The 23,847-nt window shown below is 37.0% G+C and overlaps 1 protein-coding gene across 2 annotated transcripts in view; it reads right to left on the minus strand.

Moving 5' to 3' along the window:
• Window positions 1-2,354: 2,354 nt before the first annotated feature.
• Window positions 2,355-23,847, minus strand: part of ICA1 (islet cell autoantigen 1) — a 62,836-nt gene continuing 41,343 nt past the window's right edge. Inside the window, exons 10-15 of one of the 2 annotated variants that reach the window (XM_071560779.1) lie at window positions 19,713-19,807; window positions 17,605-17,654; window positions 13,746-13,787; window positions 9,746-10,021; window positions 5,027-5,125; window positions 2,355-3,286 (exon numbers count right to left, since the gene is read on the minus strand). In XM_071560779.1, the coding sequence (XP_071416880.1) occupies window positions 3,165-3,286; window positions 5,027-5,125; window positions 9,746-10,021; window positions 13,746-13,787; window positions 17,605-17,654; window positions 19,713-19,807 (684 nt within the window). In that variant the 3' untranslated portion in view covers window positions 2,355-3,164. The remainder of the gene's footprint in view (window positions 3,287-5,026; window positions 5,126-9,745; window positions 10,022-13,745; window positions 13,788-17,604; window positions 17,655-19,712; window positions 19,808-23,847) is intronic. The other variant, XM_071560778.1, reaches the window with a different exon arrangement.

Consider the following 23,847-nt stretch of genomic DNA (forward strand, 5'->3'; position numbering starts at 1 on the left):
GAACAACCAATCTGTAATTTTACCAGGATGATGAACTGTCCCTGTTGTCCCAAGTAGTGCTGAGCCTGTACACACAGCACAGATAATCCTCTCACAGCAGCACTGGGGCTGGGAGTTACTCCATAGCCTAGGCTGCCATGGAAGACATGCCAGACACTTTCTCAGTAGTAGGGAAGTATTATTTGTAACTCTGTCATTAAGATTTTTTTTGTCTTCAAAGTATTTATTTGCAGGATGTTAGCTTTCTTGCTCTGGTTTTCAACTTCAGTGACCCCGAGATTAGCTCAGTTGGTTAAAACTTGGTTATAATAATGCCAAGGTCATGGGTTCAATCCCCTATGTGGGCCATTGACTTGAGTTGGACTCAATGATCCTTGTGGGTCCCTTCCAACTCAGAATAGTCTGTGATTCATGATCATAATGCATCCTTGTACACAGGGATTTCAATTGCTGTTCTTTAGGCAAAATCTATTATATTTTAAATACCTCTGGCTTCTTGGGTTTTTGTTTTTGGGGGGGACTTTTGGGAGGGGAGAGTTTAATTTGAAAGTGTGAAAAAATTGAATTGCAAAGAATTCAAAGCTAAAGTTATTTCCAAAAATTACACATTACAAGAAATCAATATGAACTACTTGGTAGTGCAGTTTGGGGACACGGACGAGGGGAAGGAAAAAACCTCCTGCAGCCAGTTTGTCTTGAGTAAAAACGATGATCATTCATATGCTTTTTTACCTAAAAACATGGTGATGATTCAGAACATCTTTCAGTAAACTTCTGCAATGCTCTTAGTTGTCCCAGTCGAGACAGGAGTTTGTTTTGTTTGGGTTTTTTTAATTTTTTACTCCTGAAAGTCTAGAATCTCTGACCTAAAAAACCAAACACATATGTTTTCTGAGCCTTAAAGTCAATACAGCCTCCTCTTTCCTTTTAGCCTAACTGCTTCAGCTACTAAAAAATGCTGGAGTAGAGTGTCCACAAGTGTTTTAGCAACTATCAAGACAAATGTAATCCAGAGCAAGTTTAGCAACCACAGACTTTCTTACAACTGCAAGAATCTTTTTAATGATTTCAGTGGTAACCCAGCTGGGATGAAAAACAGCCTGGCTATACCTTCAGCGCCTAACATTTTTGGCATTGCAGATAATTACAGCCTGAGATGAAGAGGATTTGGGGTAAACATTCTCTGTTATGAGTACAAACTAGCACTCATAAGTGTAAGTGCACCCCAGTGTAAACCTTAGGTATTTACCAGCTAATCCCCTTTGCAGATGTCTTATTCACTGCCAGACCTGCAGCCCAAAGTCAGGAGTTCAGCCCCTGCTTAATGCTCGAGAAAGTTATACATCACAGAAAAGGCAGCTTATTGAGCAAGGAACTGCCAGTACCAAACAGTAGGAAATGCTGTGGAAGGAACTAAGTTTTATCTTTAAAAAGAATTAGGCATCTACATCAGGTTCTGTGACTTACTTACCAGCCTCAGTGCTGGGGCCCTGGGTACTGTGCAAAAGAAGATCAGACTGTCTTCTCCCGTTATACATGAAAATATATTGCTAAGCATCTAAAGAACTTCTCTGGCAAAAGTTGAAGTACCTTGACACTTCCAGGCTATGGGGTGGGATTAACAAACACTACAGTTTTGAACAGAGATGTTTAAAACTTGCTGAGGGTTCAGCCAGATGAACTCTGGTCAGTCCAATGCCCCATCCACTGATAGCATGTACCTTTTTAGTGGAGGCAGCAACTGCTGTACTGCTGCACTCAAGAAGAAGCTGGTCAACTCAGTGAACTCTTACCTTTATATAGTTTTTTTCAGGTACTCAGTTATCTAATAGACCATGAGGCAAGGAATAACTGAGTGTACAGCTAACTGGTAGTGAAAAGCTTCACCAATATAAAAAAAATCACATTAAAAAAAACATAATTAAAAATATAATCAACTGTAAAGCAGGTCCTATATAGTACATAGAACTTGTAACATTAACTGGCTACTGCCCTATCCTCAGGCTGCCCAGGGAGGTGTTAGTCACCATGCCTGGAAGTGTTGAAGAAACAACTGGACATGGCACTTAGCGCTGTGCTTTAGTTGGCATGGCGGTCAAAGGTTGGACTCTATGATCTTGGAGGTTGTTTCCAACCTTTATTATTCTGTGACCCTTTCCCCCTTCTTTTATTGTAAAAGGAGAGCAGGGAGGCAAAGGAACACCACACTGAGTTCAAATTTTCTAACTCTCCTAGTGGATTACTATTCAGAAACTAAACAGTTAGGCACTGTCTCAGACTGGTCATGTTTATCTTCAGATGCTTGTCAGGTATCAATTCAACAACAAACTACCATTCCAGTGGGAATAAAGTCATGGTTTTTGTCAAAATCATTTTATTAAAGAGTTAATGTCACAACAAGCTCAAAATAACACATGCTTCAGAAATAAACTGGATGAAAAATTCTCAGAAAAAGAAACATGAATGGTTTGAAGGCATGATAAAGCATCAGTTTAAAGAAACTGCAAACAGGTGCAAATTGTGTTGATGTAATGGAGAAAAACCTCAGAAAAGAAGCCTCCTGGGCATGACTTCTGTTTATGTAGTGCAGTTTGTCTAATATGCTAAATCAGAATGGGCACAATTTCCATGGCTGCACAGACCCAAATTTACTTCTTCAATAATTAGCCCCAGCACAGGTTTTTCACTGTGAGTACTAAAAAAACAAATTGAGTTGACATCTTAACATAGCAGTAATATATATATTACATATATGACAGATGCTTGACTCATGCAGCCTTCTCAGTTACATGATTTTGTTTTTAATTTACTCAAGAAACATTATAAAAAAATAGGTTTGGAATTTGTATTTCACTCCAGTGTTAGCTCCGTATCACCCCAGGCAAAGACAGTGTTTTAGCAGATAACCTAATTTGGCAAGAAATCTGCCCTAATTAATTCTTCACCTCATTTTTGTAAGTCCACATAGAAAATAAGTGTGAACTTTTTATACAAAACAAGAGCAAATAACTGTACCTATATAAAAGGGGGTTCATTCCCTTTAGTTTTATCATCATGGCACATACTTTATAGTTTCACAACAGCATACTAATTTTCATTTAGTATTTTCAACCCCAAAACAGTGTTGATGAAGAGAAGAATGTGAGTTACCAGAGGCAGCTGACTCATGCATTAAGCAATTCATGTTCTTTATCAGTTTTCCCAACAGCATCAGGGTTGGATAATGGGTCAAGGTCAGCAAAGAGACTGAACCAAGCAGTCAAGTCTTTAGGCTTCTTTGTAGATTCTGTGAATAAAAAAATAAAAAAAGAAAAGTACAGACTTGTCAGCTATTTTAAAACAAAACTGACTGAATGTTTGACTCAGGTCAAACAAATGCTATGCTATTGTTTAATTTATTACGAAGGGCACTTCTGACAAGAAAACCGGAATGAGTGACTGCATTTCAAAACACTATCAGAATATAGAACTTCAGTAAGAATGACTGTTTTACATCTGCCTGCTGTGTATTTTGTATGGCTCCTGCCATGGTAAGTACAAGGACACTTGAATTAAAAATAGAAACAACTCACTCTGTCTAGCTTTGTTTCATGAAAGATATTTGTGTGCACACCTGCAAAAAAGCAAAAGGAAAATGAAGGGAAATTTTCCTTTCAACCTCTCTTACAGGACTAAATTCCTTTGCCTAAATCCAATTCATGTGACTCTTCTGTCTCCCCTGTATACAACCATACAAGGTCATTACTCATATGGAATTAACTTTTAATGGCAAGGCATTGGCTGGAGAGAGAAAGGTTGCATTTGATAGCCAGTCCCAAGTACAACTTCTAGTATTATTTTGATGGATATAAACAAAATGTGAAAGGGGAATATGCTCCAACAGCAGCTGGACTATTGCACTTCTGTGTCCACACTAACATACCTATTTCACAGAGGTCTCCTGCTTTCTCTTATTCCAACAGGGCAGATGTTCAGGTTAAAGCAGTGACAGCTTTGGCTGCTATGAAGAAGGTACATGACCACTTGCTTTGTTTTTGTGACCCTATGCCTAACATGTATTATACTGATAGTGAAATAAGATGTGCTCTTCCACTCAGAGAGATAAGGTCGCAAGAAAGCTTTCTTTGTGATACAAGGAATTTACAGACAAAACAGGCTCTGTCTGGCACAACACTCATCTTGGTGTCTGTAGGCCTGGAGTATCTGCTACTTTCATAACCACAGATTTCCAAGTAGATGAAGGCTGTTCCTTTTGCTGGTGCCAGCCCTGTACCTGTGCAATCACACCACTTTCCAAAACAGTTTCCAAAACACAACGCTTTTTTTTTTTCTGCTGAGCTATAAAATCTCAGAGGAAGGAATACATGTCACCCCTTTCTTCTGCACTGAACATCTTTGATTTTGTTTCCAATCAAATGTGAATGCACAGAATAGGTACAAACTGGCAATAAGAATTCAATGTAATCCTGGTTCACTTATCCAGAAAATCCTAGTCAAAATCAGCAGGGTTTTATCTCAGGAGATGGCAGGACTATGCATGGTCAGCTTAATTGCAAGAACTGCATTAAGTTTCAAACAGATGATTACTGATATGATGTATGTTTATCAAAAAAATTTGGAATTAGGGCTCTTCTGCCTTATCAGTAAGCTTATATTTTAGCCACAATGCTAAATCCTAGAGCTTCACAACACTGTTTAGGCTTAGACAAAGTGCATGCAGGTGCTATTCTGTGTGACTCAAAATTAAAGTACTAAAAAGAAACTGTAGCTTCAGCTCCCTTATAGTAAATTACTCTTTTGATATCCTACTTGCACTGAAGTCTACTAAAAAATGTAATATATATACACACATACTTATCACATACCTAATCAAGCAGAAACATAGTAATTAGGAGCAGAAGATTAAGCCATAGCTACTACAAAAATAAGTTCTATTTTAACAGAGTAACTGAGACGACTGGATAGATACAAGAGTCACAGCTAAAGAGGAAGATAAAAAAACCTGAAAAAAACCCATGACTATCACCTTTCACGGGCGTTTTGTTATCATTCACATTCAGGCTGTGTGGTTTCTGTGCTGGGTGTGGTATCGACGAGGGTGGGCTCACACTGTTCGCTGCCCATCCTAAAATTCAATAATGCAGCAATATTAGTGTCAAGAATTACTTTGTTAACTCCAACAGCCCCCTGTCTGACACCATGAGACAGTGGAGCAGAATTACTACTTTTATGGCCTTTCGTATCTTTCCTTGTACACAAGAAATCAGCATTCAGATGTTGCTGATGAGCAACATCCTTAACAAGGGTATCTATGGATCAATTTCATCACCTCTACAGCAACTATACTCTTTTAACTAGGCTAAAAAAGACTTTGGTATCTTTTATTGAATCACAGTTAATACTCATCCATAGCAAGGCCAGTTCAATAAGTCAAACAGCTGTAGGGAGAAGAATATCACATTTGGGTGAAATATCACACAATCAGCATTTTCCCCATCTTTATTTACTTTTACAGTTCCAAAGACTTTCAATTAATCCACTATTCCAGACAAAACATTATTTAGAGACCCTGCATTTCTTAGTTAATTTTGAAATAATTCTTTTGAAAAAAAATATATTGCAAAACATTAAAGAATTAAATTCCAGATTAATTAGTCCACATTAACTTAAAACTACATTTTAATGAAGTAATTTTTTTGCTCTTTATTTTTCAGCAAAGAATGATTAACAATACAGGAAAAAGTGAAACTCAGTATTCATGATTTTTTGTTCTTACATGCATATTCTACAGACACAAAAGAGTAATGATAACTACAGTTAATGAGGCCAGATGAGCAGGTTGGCAAAATGACTAGGGGTGGTGTTCTGTGGAAACGTATTAGGAAAAAACAAAGCAAATTTTGCCCTTGGCTTAAGATACTTAAATCTGTATTCTTTATTACTTTTAGAGGACTGGAGGTTGTATTTCTAATTTAATTAATATGTCTTTTGAGTTTGCCTTGTTAATCATCCACCCTTCTCAGGGAGCTAATATATCTAGTTTGGCGGTATCACAAACAGGATGTTCATCTGTGGACACAGCATTTCCTTATTCAGTCTCTTTTTTTTCTACAAGTTTATAGTCTCCCATCCATTTTTATTCTTTTTGTCCTTTCTCCCCTTACTTCCTGCTCTTTTTTGGACCCTGTCAGATATTGGCACCCAGTGTTCTGATATTTACTGTAACAGCCATGTAAGTCACATCAACCCTTCCTCTCTCTAACAGATTATTCTCATCACTCTCTGATCTCACTTGACTATAGAAGGTTCAAAGACCAAGCTGTAGTATTAAAAAGAAGCAAGAAGAGTGTTTCTATAAAATCACATGAATTAGGAAGGAAATTTAAAGCCACAACCATCCTCTGTATCTCTAAGGAAATAAACTAAAAACTTCTTAAAAATTTGGATGCAGACTGCTCACATGTATTTGTTCTAGGTAAAGGTGATAAAGACTTGTGAGCCAGCCTGTGCTCTCTGAAAATTATGTTTTAGCGTTTAATCTTTCAAATAAGCAAATGTGAATCATAAATAATGAATATTATGGCATTAACTCTTCAGAATGACATACTTTCCCTGGCACTTGTGTTACAGACAAGAATGACAGAGTATATTATACACAGCTACAGCAGACTGTAATGCTTTAGTGTGTTTGGACATGTATTGTGAGAAAGTGTTTTGATATGTCAATGAATGACAACAGCTAAATGGAGCTGCTTAAACAAATAGGGCCAAATCCTAATTTGACAGAAATGAATGGAAGTGGTGCCCAAAAACCTTCTGTGCAAGTCCCAGTGACTTCAGTGAGATCAGGAGTTGGCTCCCCGAGACATCACTGATGTTCCTTTACACTACTGTGACTGGCAGAGCAGAGACCAAAACACTACAGAGCAGAGCACTCCTTTCCAGCCCTCATTCTGAGCCCCTGGACTGAGGCTTAGTAGGCAGCACATCTGTGAGAGACGCTGTGGCCTAGATGTCTGTTTGTTGAAATGCAGGTAGCACAAATGCCACTTAGAAAACAAAAAGAACCTAACAACAGCAACTAAAAATTCAACCAAAAATGCTCCAGAAAATATGTGATGCTTTTGTAATGAACTTACCCATCTATGAAGGTACTAGGAAAGACTGACACAGCATTTTTATTAAGTACTTTCATTAATTATGTTTTTAGTGAGCTACGGAGAACAATTTTGTGTTTCAAAAACAAACCACAGCCTATCAATTTGAAAGCAATTGTTGGTCCTAAGCCTGTTCTGGTTTGCCTGTTCACAGGATGGCTTTGTGACACGACTAAACAAAAGGTTATGGTTGAGACAGAAAGGAAACCAAACAGCTTGCTTTCCAGCCAGCATCTTCCCAAACATTGCCACAATGAAATCTAGAAATGGAAATGGTGAGCTGTGCATTTTGTTACCAACTACAATTTATGCACATGTAGAGAAGATACAGAGAAGCCCTTAATGGTACAAATAAGTAAATGAGGCCAGAAACATCATGAAAAGAGAATGCCAATGTTCTCTCCAAAAAAGTAGAAAGGCAATCAAACTACAAAACTGTATCTGGAGGAGAATTTAAAAAATTTGTTCGGAGCATGCTTTGTTTCTATTATATATATAAAAATGTATATATTTATAAACATAAACACATTTATATGTATTTTAAACCACCATCTGGTAGCCACATAGCAATTCAAAGTCCCATTGTGCTAGATCCTGTCTATAAATGCAGCCAGAGAAAACTCTGAGCTGGAATTCCTGACTGTAACAGTTTATAACCTGCATAGCATTGTGCCTGTTTTAAAGATTAAGATCTGAGGCAGAGAGAAAACAAAGCCCCAAAGATTTATGAGTGTGCTTAACATAAAATAAGTAAGTAATCCCACTGAAGTTAATAGAAAAGTTAATGTGCTTAAAGTTAAGCATGTGAGTTTTAAGAATCTTTATGGTTTTAAGGCCAATTCACACAGGAAGTATGCAACATCAAGGCTACAGTGTGGCACCTCACACTGAATAATTATTATGCAATCCCACCACTTACAGTAAAAAAAAAAAGAAGGGTAAGAGATGTATCACAAGTCCTCAGTAAGTATATAATTAATATATTTTAATATTTACTACTTGTATGTCTATATATGCTTATACTCCAGATAGTATTTTGTTTAAAATACAAAGTCTTGGTTCTCATATTTATTGATGAGGTCAAATTATGAAAGAAATGTTGTAAAGGGAAATGAAGCATAGTTTAAGATTAAAGCTGAGTTTTTATAAGACATAAAATGGACAAATTTTCACCTTCTATTAAAAAGTAGGAAACAAAAAACTTAGAAGAAAAATAGCCTATGAAAGTTAGGTTAAATAATGCATTTTACTCAGCAAATTAAGTCAGCTGGGAACATGCTGATTATCAGATACAATCACTCAGCTGATTAGCCCTGACTTTTCAAATGCCAGTACATCAATTACCATGATCTTCTGCCAAAACCTTGGAAATCCATTTGAAAACATCAACATATTTTACTCTTTCAGTGCCGATTTATTCTTTTTTTTATTAAAAAAATATTTTGGGATACCATGTTGACTGGACTGTATTTTCCATTTCTAGATTTCCTGAATGCAAAATACCCGAGTTCTGATTTTGAAGTCTCTAACACTGCAGCCAATGCCAGTGTCTTGTGCAAATGTGAGCCAACAGCTGCCTCAGAAAGGATACCCAACCCTTCGTGCTATTTATACCTCAAAAATATTTTTCTTTCAAAAACATATTTACATTTAAAAATGTAAATTACACTGAAATATAAAATACATTTAAAAATATATAAAGCTGTGAAGAAAAATCAATCATAATATTTCTGTTGCTATTTTCAGTAACTCGTTTAAAATCATGTACCTTACCAGAAAAATACATCTAAAACTGTGCATTACTACAAATGTCATTCCCCCTTTTTTCTTTTAACTGCTGAAGTCAGTGAACCCAGATATCTTGCTATAGGGGTGCTAATGAGAACTGTATTAATTATAAATTGAATTTGACTTTCTGCCAAAATGTCACAGGTCATTTTACATCATGTATGACTCGACCAGTTGCACGGGTTCCAATAGGCAGTGCTCAGGACAGAATCAGCCTGCTAGCCTTCCCCATATCGTTCTTCCCCAAAGAGCCCCAAAAGCCAAGGTCCTCCTTCAGCTTGCAGAGCTCTAGGAGAGATCTAGCTGGACTGTGGGAAGGATGAAGGTAGCTGCTGTTGGCTGGTTATCACCAGTCTCCCTCCCTCCCCTTCCTCAGGGCCAGAGCAGCAGCAGAAAAGCTCTGCCCTAGTTCCCCTCTTTACTTTCCCCCCAGGAGCAGCCTGGAAATAGGCCAAGAGAATTAACTGCATAGAAGAAAGAGGAAGAAAGAGTTGCATCAGTAAACAGCCTGCAAGAGGAATTCACCTCTATGTTTCCTAGGATAAGACAACCCATTGTACCTTACCCATGTCCCCTACATGCAACATGGAGGAGTTCCCTGGTCCCTTAACAGAGACAGACAGCACTTGCTATTTAAACAGTAGAACCCACTCAGATTTTCTATTTCAAGGAAAAAATATCTGAAAGACCAACAGAACATTTCAGGAAGCTCAATGAAAACATTCAAGACAGTAATCTTGATTTCAGGTTTTAGGTACTTCATACTTCATACATACTAATAGAACAAGATGAGCTCTCACCATGTAAGGATGACTGCAAGTCATTCATGTTTTGGTCTAGCAGCTGTGAGGGCAAGTAGCCTGATGGAGCTGGTACCACAGATGATGAGGGGTGCTCCCCATCTCTAGTTGAAGAGTTCATGGTGAGATCAGCAGCCTGTCCAAAAACAGCTGTCCACTCTTTGCTGAATTCCCCCTCATCCAGGGAGGAGGCATTGAGGATCTCATTCAGTAATACCATGTCATCCTTATCACCAGGTTCTGGCTCCAAAGACCTCACAAACTGTTCCTTTGAAGCTGTCTCAGAACAAGAGAGTCAAGAGAAATAATTTTTTAGACAAAGAAGGAACTTAAAAAAAACTAACCAATTAGGTTTTATATATTGTGAGATGGAATATTTTTGCATGAATACTTGTTTCCTCTTTTAGACTCAATTCTCTTGGACATTTGGGCTTTTACCTTATGCAACAAATAATTCCTTGATTATCTTAGATAACTTCACTGCTGTTAAGACTCACTTCTCATTAAAAAATAATTCTACAAGTGTAATTAAAAATCTGTTCAACATTCCAAAATCATTACATAGTCTACCATTTAAATCACTGGAGAAGACTACTTTTGTGTTGTTTCTTGAAACATTATATAAAACTCAAAAAAATCAGATTGGTATAAACTGAAAAAAAAGTAAGAGCTGGGGATTATTCTACAATTTTGTGAGAACATACTTAAGATCACCTTTATGACCTTCTGACCAGTGCCTGAATTACTGGGGTATTACCCCATGAAAAAAGGTTACTCTACTACACAGGGTTAGATTTCTACATTATTCAATTTTTTTCTTCTCACAAGCTGCTGAGAAATAACTGGGGCCCACTTTCCTTCTGATTCTCTGTGCTAGTTTTTCCAGCACCAGAACTGCAACTGAAAAAGCTCTTAGTTCACTTGAGCCATTACTCCTTAAAAAAAAATTTTCTATTTTAGAAATATTAAATAGTTATATAAAATACATGAAACTGGTAACCAGGATCATAATCCTTTTCCAAAATATTTGGAATATTAAAGAACTATCAAGGAACCCCAAGTGTTATTTTACTTGGAAACATTTGGAGCTGCACTGTGCTAGTCTGCAGATCACAAAAATAGTGGTTAACAAGGCTCATAATGTTACATTATTGAAATCCAGACCAGTTTATTTTAATTATGCTTGTTTTAAAGTTGTGGTAAGGCATAGAAGCAACTTAAGTTTTCCAAAGCTTGGGTAGATTAGCTGAGCTCTCCGAGTTGCATACAACTTACAAAAATGCTTTTAACCCTTCTGGGTTGGTTTAAAAGGTTGACAGTAGCAAAGAGGTTGCAACAGGCCACTTTACTGAAATGCAACAGCATTATCGGCAAAGCTTCCCTTTAATAGGTGTAATAATTTCTAATGAAATGGCTGAAGTTGAGTTAGAGGAAGAAAAAAAAGCACAAAACTGTGTTTTAAAACAGGCTCATGTGTCAGCATACACACCTATGTATTAAGAAACAAACAAACACACAAGAAAAGGATTTTATTAACTACTGAAGTCAGTTATGAGATTCAGCTCCTTTCTAATCCACATATTTATATACCTCTGTACTCTCTGATATGACCTAAAAATTAGAAACATTACAAACACATCAATTCTCCTGATGTTCCCACTAGATTGTAACTAAAATACCATTTAAAACAATTTATTCCCCCAAATTTTCAGGCTGCTTCCTCACCTTCAGATAAATATCAAAGAATATTAATGTTGTCCAGGTATGTACAATTCCCCCACGTTATTCAGCAGGCGAGGCAGAGGGGTAAATCCTCCCATAGGGGACACACCTGCTCTTTCAAAGGCACTTAAGAATTCTCATCTCTGTGGGGCACCACCATATCAAAGCTGCTTTCAAGAGGCCCCTTCATGAACTTGGAAGGCTTGCAAAGGAAGATGCAAAGGGAGCAACATTTGTAGCAGTTCTGCTAAGACACACTGCCAATACCGCTAACCACAAGTGCCCTAGAACGGAACAGATGCAGCAGCACAGCTTAGAGTGAAGCTCTGTTCCACCAGGGTAACCACTGCAGGAGTCCCATTTTTACTGGAGGAGAAAGTACAACACAGAGCTTTACATCTGAAGAGCAGTTAGGTCTTGCTGCAGTGTGTATGACCACCAGAAATCTCAGGAGTGACACATTTCTTGGCTCAGCAGTCTTTCTGATCTTCCTGTGGGGACTGTGTACCCACAGCAGGGGAGGGCAGGGTGGTGTTAATGTTCAGGCTACCTCAAGTAAGCAGCAGCAGCAAGTTCTACTCTTCTTTGCAATAAAGTTTATCTAGAAACCGTCTTTCTTACTGAGATATTACTTATGTGGTATCTCTGCTAGATTACTAGAATGATAATGGACTTTCTCACTTCACCTATAAATCTTCTATTACCTCTTTTCCTGTTTCTCTGTTTTCACTGCCTGTTTTCAGTCAAAATCCTTTTTTTGTCTGTATATGCTGCCCCAACCTTATAAATGTCCATGAAAAAAACCCCAAAACTTCCAATAAAACACTGAATGTCACTATGTTCTTTTTGTAGTTCTTTGAACAATCCTCTAGCAGTGCTCATATTCCTTAGCAAATATGCCCCATTTTGCTCATACTAAAACAAAAGTGAAAAAACCTAAAAAATTTACAACAGTACATGATTTGCAACACAGAATAAAGACTTCCTTCTGAAATACATGTGAAAGTGTACCTCTTACCATACTGGTTCACTTAAAATAATACAACATTCACTAAGCTAAAGCTAACTAGTGTGTAAAATTAGGGTAAATGGCTGATATTTTAACAGTGCCATAGCCATCCATAGCTGATGCAGACACCAATCAACAGCTTTTGTATCAACTTAATTACTCAACTAAAGGAAAAAAAACCAACTTGTATGAGCAATAATTGTATGTATTTTCTGTATCTCCACTAAGAAGACCCAACAAAGAATGGAACTGAGTAAGAAGAAAACGAGAAGAAAAAATGCCACTATCAGACATGCCCTGACCTTTTTTATTAACCACAGAAAAGAAGTCATTACTGCCTTATCTATCCACAGAGTAGTGCTGCTTCTACACAGACAGCTGAGGAACTATCCCTGTTTCTGCCTTCATGTATGATTCCTCACATGGATAATTTCCCCCCAGTGCAAGAGACTGCCTGAGGCAAATCCAAAGTCAAGGTGTTTGCAAATGTCCTTAATTACCGTGAAGGCAGTGTCTTAAATACCCCAAATTATGCTCTCAGTCTGACTAGCTAAACCACACAAAGGGATTTTTTTCATTGCTTCATTTGCTTTTTGAGTTGCCACAGTTGTTTTCGTTTTTAGAGTTTCTTTTACTTGTTCTTCTATGTGCATGAAAAGCAAATGAAAAACTACAGGCAATACTCTGACTTTGTAAGAAAACTCAATATAAAACTTTTACCCAGATCCTTCATATGTTATATGGTAAAACAGCACATCCCCTTCAGCTGTCATGGAAGCACAAGGACAGCACAGTGGATTTAATTAACTCTCTGGCTGAAAGAAGTCACCAGTTCTTATATGGTTTTAAGAGGACTAAATAATTTGTTTCTGATAGGTACATTTCTAACACAAAATCTTGTGGTTACTAGTATATTGCCAAGAGCTGTGGTTCAACAACTAAGGAACCAAAAAGACAAGTTTGTGAAATGTTATAGAAGGGGTAAGGTTTACAGTGGAACATCTTTCAGTGGGGCAAAGATATAGTCCAGTCTACCTAACCTTGAATTAGCTGGTACAAAACATTTTATCCCCAGTAAGGTTTACTTTTTATTATAACATCAGGAATAGTGTCTCTGCTGAGTTTCCTTTAACACTGTTTAAATAGTGTGGTTGAATAATTTCATTCAACTTTTCAGATTGTGAAAACAATTAAGATCCAAGATTAAAATTATACTTAGTGACCATGATTGAAAAGCAGATGAAACAGACATGCACAATTATGTCATACCATTTTCTTCAGGCTGCAGGTCTAATAAGCCATCTATGGCACCTAAAAGAAATAAAAAGAAAGAACAAAGATAAATAAAGGAAAATTAAAAGCAACACAGGAAGATCTGCAGTACACAGACAATGTATATGTATACATGTATGTATGTACATATGTATATATGTATGTATACATCTAAAGGTAAGGTTCTTCAGTCTTTTCACCTGAGTTCTGCTTATGGTTACAATTTCCTTCTAACATGGAGATGACATCCTTGCCATCATCAGCTGCAATCAAGATCCATAAAACTGCACTTTTCAGGAGATCATGCTTATAACAATGCCACTGTAAGATCAGCATGCAATGGTTATTGGTATTCATGTTCTAAATGAGTCATGTTTAAAATAATCCTGGTCACAACGGATAAAAGATCCAAGATACAAGCGTTTCGAAGAAGTGAGACAAATTGCTGAATAATAACATGAAGGGGATCTCCCTTTGAATTCCTGCCTGCCACACTAGCCCCTCGCCAGGCTGAGCTCACCCAACTCAGGCAATGGCCAGAATAAGACAGGTCTCTCCTGTCCTCCAGAAGGAGAGACATCTCTTTTAGAAGCTTGTACAGGCCAGGAGGGAGCACAGCTGTGACAGGACATCATCACCTCTAAATTCCCTTCCTCAGCAATGTGTTCTTCCTAACACCAACTCTGGGAATAAAGAAAAGGAATTTTTCCCCAAAGTACCTCAGGTCAGGAAATAAGTAACATCTCCTCTGCAGGAAAATAAATGGGTGTAAGACCAATAGGAGGGAAAATGTATAGCTCAGGGTTTGCCATCAGAGGTGACAAAATACCAGTTCTTTAAATTCTCAGCAAGTTTCTTAGATGAGACATGGAGTCAAAACAATTATCTAGATTCTGTCTATCAGTGAAGACATGTTCCTCAGGTGATTAATCCCATTTATGACATGTAGCAAAACAGGAGGGATGAGTTACCTGCTGAACATGCCATTCTCCCCCCATTAACTGTTGGGGAAATCTAGCTCCTAGACAACTAAGTCTGTAGCTCTAAAGGCAAAGGGTTTGATCACAGTATTGCCAATCTGGAAGGCCCATCTGCTGGAAGCCTCACACGGGAGACTGGAAAGAAGAAATAAAATTTGCTATTGGGGAATAAAAATTAAATCCCAAACCCTTTCAAGAGATACTTCAAGGTGTGTTCAGAACTAAAGGAAACAGAATAACTTGCTGTTTGTATCATATTATTTTTCTAAGACTTTGCTAGGACAGAAATGGGCTACCAGAAATAGGATCAGCTGGTCATTTAAAAACCCACAAACACATTTCATTACACTCTATGTAGATACAGACAGGAGAGGCATAAAGACATGTGAACAAATATACAAGATGCTTTCATAAAAGGACAATGCACAAAGCTAGAGGGGGAAAACAATCCAACCCTAAACTGACTGGCAGTCAGGAAAACAAAATCAGAAAGAGAAGTACGTGACAGGTAGGATATGAATGGCCACAATTCTGTAATGAAAAAGGTACAACTGTTGCTGAAAGTCTGCCTTAGTTGAGTAGCAAATGTGATGGAGTCAATCTTGAAGACACCCATAGTATATTAAGGGAAAATGTGAAGAAAATGATAAAAAATAAAGAAAGTTGTGAAGTAGAAGTAGTTGGTGAGGAAATCTTAAAGACACAGCATGGCTTCCTCACTAGAAGCACTATATCTGTATGACTTTAGAACATTAGGAGTAGTTTAAGGAAAAAAAAAATCTTAGCAATGTCACAGACCTGCTAGTCTATGGAGATGGAAAAATTTAGCAGAGCAGTTACAAGTATTTTAAAAGACTTCAGTTCCTTTTAGGGGTGATGGAAAAAGAGACAGAACAAGGTATTTATAATATGGTGAAATATTTTACAGTCAAGAAGTAACTGAGATTCTAGAAAACATCTGCTCAGAAAATATAATTCAGATTTTGTATCTGAGAATATTAAAATGCCTTGTCAAAGATATATCAGATTTAATTAATTGCAAAATGAGTAAAACTTCAAAACATTGAAAAAGTCCTAATATTGTGTCATTACTACAAAAAAACCCCCACTCAAACAACAAAAGTAATTAAATATGGTGACTCAAGTAATTGTATGTAACTATGGGCTGGTAGCTCACCATTACTACTAGTTAAAACACTAATGGAATGCCATTCAGTATAGGATTCAGCAAAATAATATGAGCATAATAAATGCTCCTATAATAATTTACTGTTGCTTTTATGAAAAGCAGACCTAGTTAAAAAAACACAACTAATTTAATTCTTTGATAAAACTGAGAGCTAATTTTCAGTAAAGGTGTTTGTTTAGAAACAACTTGACTTTGCATTGCAGAGCCTTCCAGCTAAAAAGTTAGCACTGCATAACATCTATAGTGAACATATTGAATGGATTAGGAATATGACAACTAATAGATGTCAAAAACACATTGTTAGGAGAAATAATTGCAAAGTAGAAGTGTTTCTAGTTTAGATCTGCAAGGCTTAGTGTTTTATCCATTGCTATTCAATGGCTTTAGCAGTCATCTAGAAGTAAATACAAAATGAGTTTTGAAAAAAATGTGCAAACAACTAACAGACTATTAAAGGTCGTCAGTCAGGCCAATCAATCAGTTTCTGTAGTCAGAGCTGGGGGAATTTAATACCAAGTTGTAAGTTATATCTCTAGGCATAAGGAATATAAGTCATGCTGTAGAAGGGACAAATGAGTCCTGGAAAGCTGTGAGCAAAAGAATTGAGCCTTGATAAACAACAAATTAAGATACGAGTTTTGAACTTGATGTTGCAGCAAAATGACATATCCTTCTTAGATACAGAAATAGGAATGCGGTTTTACCTTCTAAAAACATGACAGATGAGAACAACATCAGAAATACTTTGTCCAGTTATATATTTGATATTTGAAAAGGGATGTTGTAAAGTGGAATGGAATCAAAAATGTCAAAAATAAAGGAGAAGAGGTCTTCAAGACATCAATGCTGGTCCCTTCCAACTTGGCACATTCTATGGTATGGTTAGCCTATCAAAATAAAGATTTGAGAGGAGTCTTGATTTTCATGTAGTATCTTTTAAGTATCTTCATGGATGATAAAATACAACATATTAAAATTACTCTCCATTAATTTAGTAGAAAAAGGTATATTACAAGCCATGAATTGTTTAGGCTGGAAGGACCTCTGGGGGTCATCTTATCCAAGCCTCTCAGCTATGAAGTCATTTTGTCTTGAAGATCTCCAAGGATGAAGATTCCACTTTTTCCAACACTTTACTACCCTCACTTTACCACCTTTTTATTAGTATGCACTCAGAATTTCCCTTCCTGCCACTTGTGTCCACTGCCTCCCATTCTTCCACTGTGCACCTCCAGCTGGAGCCTGACTGTGTTACTGGGTAGTAACAACCCATAAGGTCATTGGCAGCAGCTGAATATGACTTTGCCTGGCTTTTGAACAGAAGTTCCACTGAATTCATCAGGTTTTTCACAGAGTACATGTTTAATCACTGGAACAAACTAGTGAGCTAAGTGGTACATTTCTCTTTCCTCAACACCTACTAAGCTGTAGAACACTTTCTTGAAGAGCACATGCCCGAGGTAAGAATTAGGCTTTGGAAGACAAGCTATTTGACCTATTTGAGAGTGACTGAAATGACATGCAGTGGGATGTAACATGTAAGAGACTAGTTTTATCAGATCTTCCTGGCCTTAAGTTTTATGCGTTGGTAGGGATTTGCTGGGTGAAGCTGACAGAGGAAATAAACAAAACAAACCCGCCATGTATTACAGCACTTATGAAGTTACGATAACATGACATAAAGTACCTGAATAGTTCAATTCCTTGGTATGGCTCTCTTCTTCTAATGAAATTAACCTTATTTGAAAAAATAAGAAAAAAAATTGAGAAAATAATTCTAAGTCTCTAAAATAATAACATATTTTCCTCTCTAGGTCATATTACTACAGAATCAGATCAGTAATAAATAAACAGTAATAACAGATGGATTCTTTCATTTGCTGTGTATTCTGGTCTGCTGTTACCATTTATTGTTTCAATGGCTGAAGTCTGTTAAACACAAAATTTAAACTGAAAGACCAGCTATCAAAACCTACCATCCTTCCATTTTTAATATAATTAAATCTATAATGAAAAGGATAGTGTATTCTGCTTTTCCAAATTTTATCTTTCATAACATCATGAAGGAGGTACAACTGTCCCCATCTCCCCGCCGCTGCCAAAAAAGTAACGAAAAAGAAAACCAACCAGTCTGTACTTCTTTTTTTAACAGCAATTAATTAAAAATCAGCAGTCAGGTGAGTTTTGTCCCATGTCAGCAGACTTCTAGAGGACCAGATCAGCACAGCTGATGAAAAAAACTCTCAACAGGAAAAAAGAAGCTGTGGATTACATCCAATTTTTATATAAAGGTAATTTCTTCAATGAAGAATATATACTAACTGCTATTACTTTGTGTGAAGCCATTCAAGGAGTTGGGAATGAGGCAGCCACAAGGCTGACGTGGTGGTGAAAAGGACTGTGTAGGCACACTCCGCCTAACCTCTAGTGACAGGACAGAAAGAGCCACCTCTCCTGCTCTTGAGGGTAGGCTTGTGGTAGAGAAAATTAGATTCAGGCCACATTCTAGTATAATGAATGTTTACTGTGAATGGGAAGTTCATGAGGATTTTAAAAGCTTTGTTTTCTGTAACTCTTTCGGAATCCTAAATGTTTGTTTATTATTTTAGACAGTTAAATGGTGACATATATTTGCCCCTCAGTTTTATGCCAGACAAGGAGAAAGATAATCAATAAATACAAATAATTGCAACCATGACATGGTATCTGATACATTTGCTGGTAGGTGCCAATGCACACATTCTGCATAAATCATGCATTCTTTCTAGAGCTTAATATTCAACATTGAGGAAAACAGTTACTTGTTAAATTCATTATTATCACCACATGAAACGTAACAGATTGAAGGAAGTGCTGTGGAGACAACCACCTGCCAAATGGTAGTTGGTCAATTCCTCTCTCGTGTGAATAGCATCAAATCTGATCAACTTATAAACTGGTTTTGGTCAGGGGTTCTGAATCAAAACTAGAAAGAGGACTGAAAACCTGAACTCTTTAAAAATCCATTATAATAAATATCTGAGCAAAATCCACTAATCAGTCAAGCTGTTCTCTGCTTTTTGACAACTGATCCTTTGCTCAGTACTTCATTTAAGCAAGGATAGTCAAAACAACAGGTGGCAGCAGGATTATATCAACATTGCATCTCCTGGCAACTGAATCCTGATGGTCATGTAGGGGAGGGATCGCATCTCATTCTCCTCTCCCCATAGCACTCCATTCATAAGTCTCTCTCACCTCAGAGCTACAGGTAACTCAAACCTTGACAGCATCAGCTGACTTAGATGTACTTTATACTAAATACCTGCTGCTTCATTGGATTACTGACTGGTGGTGTATACATTACAAAAACTAATTGCTGCTCAGAGCAATCAGTAATCTATATCCTATTCCCAGGTGAAAGGAGATGCTACTGAAAGGCAAAATAAAAAGCTCACCTATCTTCTCTCATGTACAGTTGTTTACCATTTCTTTTAATAAAGAAAAAATTAAGCAAAGGCTGAAAAAAAATAAAAAGAGGATAGAAAAGATGAAAAACACATAAGAGTTTAATGGGTCTTGTTAAAGATCTTAATTTTACCATAATATTATTAGTTTTCATGTACACATAACAACATTTCAGGAATTCTTGTACTGAGCTAACTAGGAGGATTAGGCTATGTGTCTATATTTCTACTTATATTTTTTATTTTAGAATTACTTACAATTCTACTTACTTTTGGTGTCTTCAACTACCAGGAAGCAGATTATAGACAGAAATACTTATTATTTTAATATATAGAACATGTGACTTACTGACTCGGCTGATCCTCCACTGAATTGGTGCTTTCAATCTGCAGGTCCTCCTTTTCTGCTTTTTCTGTTAGTTTATTCATAGGATCTTGCAAACTCTGGATAATAACCATAATATAAATGAAGAGAAGAAAACAAATTAGAATCAGAAAAACAAAAGTGGGTCACTTAAGGCCAAATCAGATTATAGAACCAATAGAAATTAGCAAGAATGGTTTGGAGCTATATCAAAACTCTGCCTCAAATAAGCAAAATTAAAAATGTAGAAGATACTCATTCAAATTGAGTCTGTGAACACACTTCATATAAGAAGGCCTTTTCTAAATTCATGTTCTGTTTCCAATATTTTTAAGTAAAACCATCCATACTATGTGCAAATCAGGCACTGACATGATGTTTATTTGCTATTTTGGGGGTTTGCCTCTTTTTTCCTTCTTCTTTTCTTTCTCTTTTTTTTTAATGTAAGAAAACTTAATTCTTTTCATCTCTTTGTTCATCATATACTGTTTCTTTTTTTCCTCCACAACAATTCATGCAAACTTGGCAACTGCAGTGTAGTGGGAAGGTATTACTTGTATCCTGAATCTGAAAATGAGGGTTAAAATCCCAGATGATTAGATGGATAGAGGCCATCTGTGGTATTATGAAACCCTATTGTCCTTTTGCAATCTGAAAGACTGTGCTACAAGACAGTTTCATGGTCATCATTTTTATAACCAAAATTTGAACATGTGAACAAGCCAACCCAAAGAAAAGCATTACAGATTGACTCTTTGAAGCTATAAATACACTACCAGTTGCCTCATTATGAATTAATTAAGACTTCTGTATGAAAAATAAAATAAATGAACCCAGAAATTAAGTAATAGAGTTAGCAATATGAATATTTGATTCTATCAAAAGGTTTTTCTCTGAAGGTGAGAAGATTTTCCTCTCTCTGAAGTCCAACTCACTTTCTGAGAAATAAAACCATGTTTCATGTGAATAGTCCTGACTATTTGTAATTAAATTTATTTATATCACATTGATACTCATAGCACTACATTTTACACCAACTTCTCCTTCTGCCCCCCAGAAAGCTCAGGGTAAAACAAAGACAGCTTTTGTGCAAAACTTAACAAACACAAAAATGCTACTCTTTTGCATCTGGAATTTGAACAAAACAATAGCATGTTTCATGAAAATTGTAAAACAGAAAAAAAGTGGCCCAATCTACTGAATAAAAGTTAGAGTGCCCAGGTCACCTGTCACAAGAAAAGCATTCCCAGACATGTCACAGGTCTTGTTTGCACTATCCTATTAACCGGGATAGAGGAGTCTCCAGAAGGGACATTCCAGTTTCTGCTTGGTTCAGTACTTGTCTGAGGAAATCTACACTTCTGTGTTTTAGAACCCAAACTTATGGATCTGTCCTGTACTGCAGCAGCTTTGTTCTCCCCTATCAGTAAGTTAATTCTACCTAGAACTGCTGACTAATTTGTCATAAGCACCCTTAGCACTGCAGAAATCACGGTCAAAAGATGAGGGATCACAAAAGCAGCCATAATAAAGAGAGGCATTAAAAAAAATTTATCTTATTCTGTGGTTGCCACTTTTTTTGACACTGTATCAGTGTTTACCAGAATCACATGTAAGTCTATTTGGATTCTGAACAAGGGCATTAGCCAACTCAACTAGATCACCTGTGAATGAATGTTACCCTTTACCTGCATTTGTACTGGGTATTCATCAGACTGCACTTCTCAAACTATTAAAATTGATGTGCATTATTCCACTGACTCCAAGAAGACCTGGATTAGAGTCCAAAACCATACAAATTCACACTACACTTGCACAAAAGTGTCATGTAGAGAAAGAGAGAAGCTCTGCATTATGGGGACTGTGCTGCTTTGGGCACTTGAACCATTGGGACATCACAGTAGGACACACAGTCCACTCTAATCTGTAGGTGATGGTGAAACAGTTGTGGTGCTCTACCTGCCACCCAATGTAGCATCACAGAGCCTGCCCCAAGAAGGCTGTAACGGTTTTGAGCAACAAATAGAACTACTGTAACCACTGCCTAATTATACAAGTCAAAGAAAATTATCAGAAATAAAATCTTCTGCATCTTCTCCAAGAAAAATAGAGCAAAACCAACATCTACTTTAAGGATGCTTTAATCATAAAGCATCTTTATGATGCTTTCTTCATTAGTGTTTCAGGAAATCCATATTGAAAGGACTGTGATCAAGCCATAAACACTGCATATAGCAATGGAGTTCACAAGTACTTTGGGAAGGAAACAGCATGATAATAATGGCAGTTACTATTTCCCGTATTAGAAAAATAAACACAGCTCTGAAATACAGCTTCTGTTTCAGTGGAGAGTATAAAAAATTTTTAATCAGCAGGGGTTTTTTGATGTAATAATTCAATGTAAGAATTTGATTCAGACAATATTCTCTCAAAGTCAGATAGCAAATAATGAAATTATTTTTCCTCTCCCCTGCCTCCCTCTACTCCACATCTCGATGTGCACTACAAACTGAAGTATCTTTTAAAAAAAGATTTAAAAAAGCTAGAGGATGTGTATGAAATAAAACTGAGCATTAAAAGGTCACTGCCAATCATTTTCTAAACATGAACTCACAGTAATGTGATCATTACTGTCAGCAGGCATAAAAATCAAACTATGATATTTTTTAATTGTTTCAGGTTACATTAGAAGAAGGGAAGAAGTTCCATTACCTAGAAAGTGCTGTGTTTAAACAGGGTTGTGAAGACACAGACTGAGTTCAGACAAAAGTCATCACATTTCAGTTGGACATATCCCTGACTTTGTTGCTCAGAGCGGACAGATGTGTAACTTCACTGTTATGGCTGCTCACATGGACTAATATGGATTTTGTTATGAGCTACTCCAGTATGTGCCTTAAGGTAGGATCCCTGCACGTTTAGAAAGCTGTCTTCCGAGTTTCCATTATTTCTCTTTTACTGTAAGAGTAAGACCATACACACTAGCAGAGCAAGTTCACTCATTCACTCTGCCTAACTTGTATGTCTCCAGCAAGTTCACTCATTCACTCTGCCTAACTTGTATGTCTCCAACACCAAAAGTCAGTCAGTGATATTTTGCTTGCTCACAATACTCTAAGTATCCAAGCTGACAAGTGATTCCTTCCCTGTAGAATTAACTCTGGTTCCAGCTAAGGCTCCATTCCAAGGCTGCTACTCACTAAATTCCTTCACCTGCATCTGGGCTGCTTTCAAGTCAAGCCAAGATGATCTGGACTGTGCATTAACCTGCCCTCCAGTGTTGACAACACACTCAGATGTGTTGCTTTGATTCTTTCTCAGTCAAGAGGTGCGTTAGTTGTCCAAGGCATTTGCGGGGAACTGCAACACAGTTAATGATAGCTACAGAAGCCAGGGATGTATCCCAAGATATCACAACATTTATGAAGAGATGCAACACCTCTGAGATGAAAAAAACTCTGATATATTTCATTTGGGAGCAGAGCTGAAAGGGAAGAGGAAAACCAGGTAATCTCAGAATTTCTTCATGGATATTCATCAGGCAAAAAAATACCAAACCTCCCCAAAACCCTTAGAGATACAAAATCATAACTAATCTTGCCTATGAGTAAAGTCCCTGTGTGATTAACAGAAATAAGAAAGGATATCAGACCACAGCAGAGGTTATCAGAAGGCACCAGTGTTGTAGCATCTGTTTGGACAGATTACTCCAACCACAGAAGGGGCACAAGCAGTGGCATTTCACTTTAAGCAGAAATAAATAGATGAACTGAGATTCACACCTTCTGACTCTTTCACCAGGGCTATTATTATTCCTAGGCTCACATGAACTCTTCAGGAAGTTTGGTCTTATAGCATTGAAATGCGAAAAGTGCAGCTAAATATTTATGAAGTAACCAAGGCATATAAACGGTAACAGAAATTAGAAAGTGAAATGTAGCCCCTGAAATAAACTTAAATTCATTTGATAGAAGTTAATTTCAAGACAATGACACCTTAAAGGCTTTACTAAAACAGCACCCCATCATCTGTAATATTACAGCAATGGATACAGTAACAGACACTTTTACATCACTATACACAGAGTTGTTAGCACATTAATAATCATCTTTCATCAAGC

Source organism: Pithys albifrons, chromosome 7, assembly GCF_047495875.1.
Source record: "Pithys albifrons albifrons isolate INPA30051 chromosome 7, PitAlb_v1, whole genome shotgun sequence".
Classification (NCBI taxonomy): Eukaryota; Metazoa; Chordata; class Aves; order Passeriformes; family Thamnophilidae; genus Pithys; species Pithys albifrons.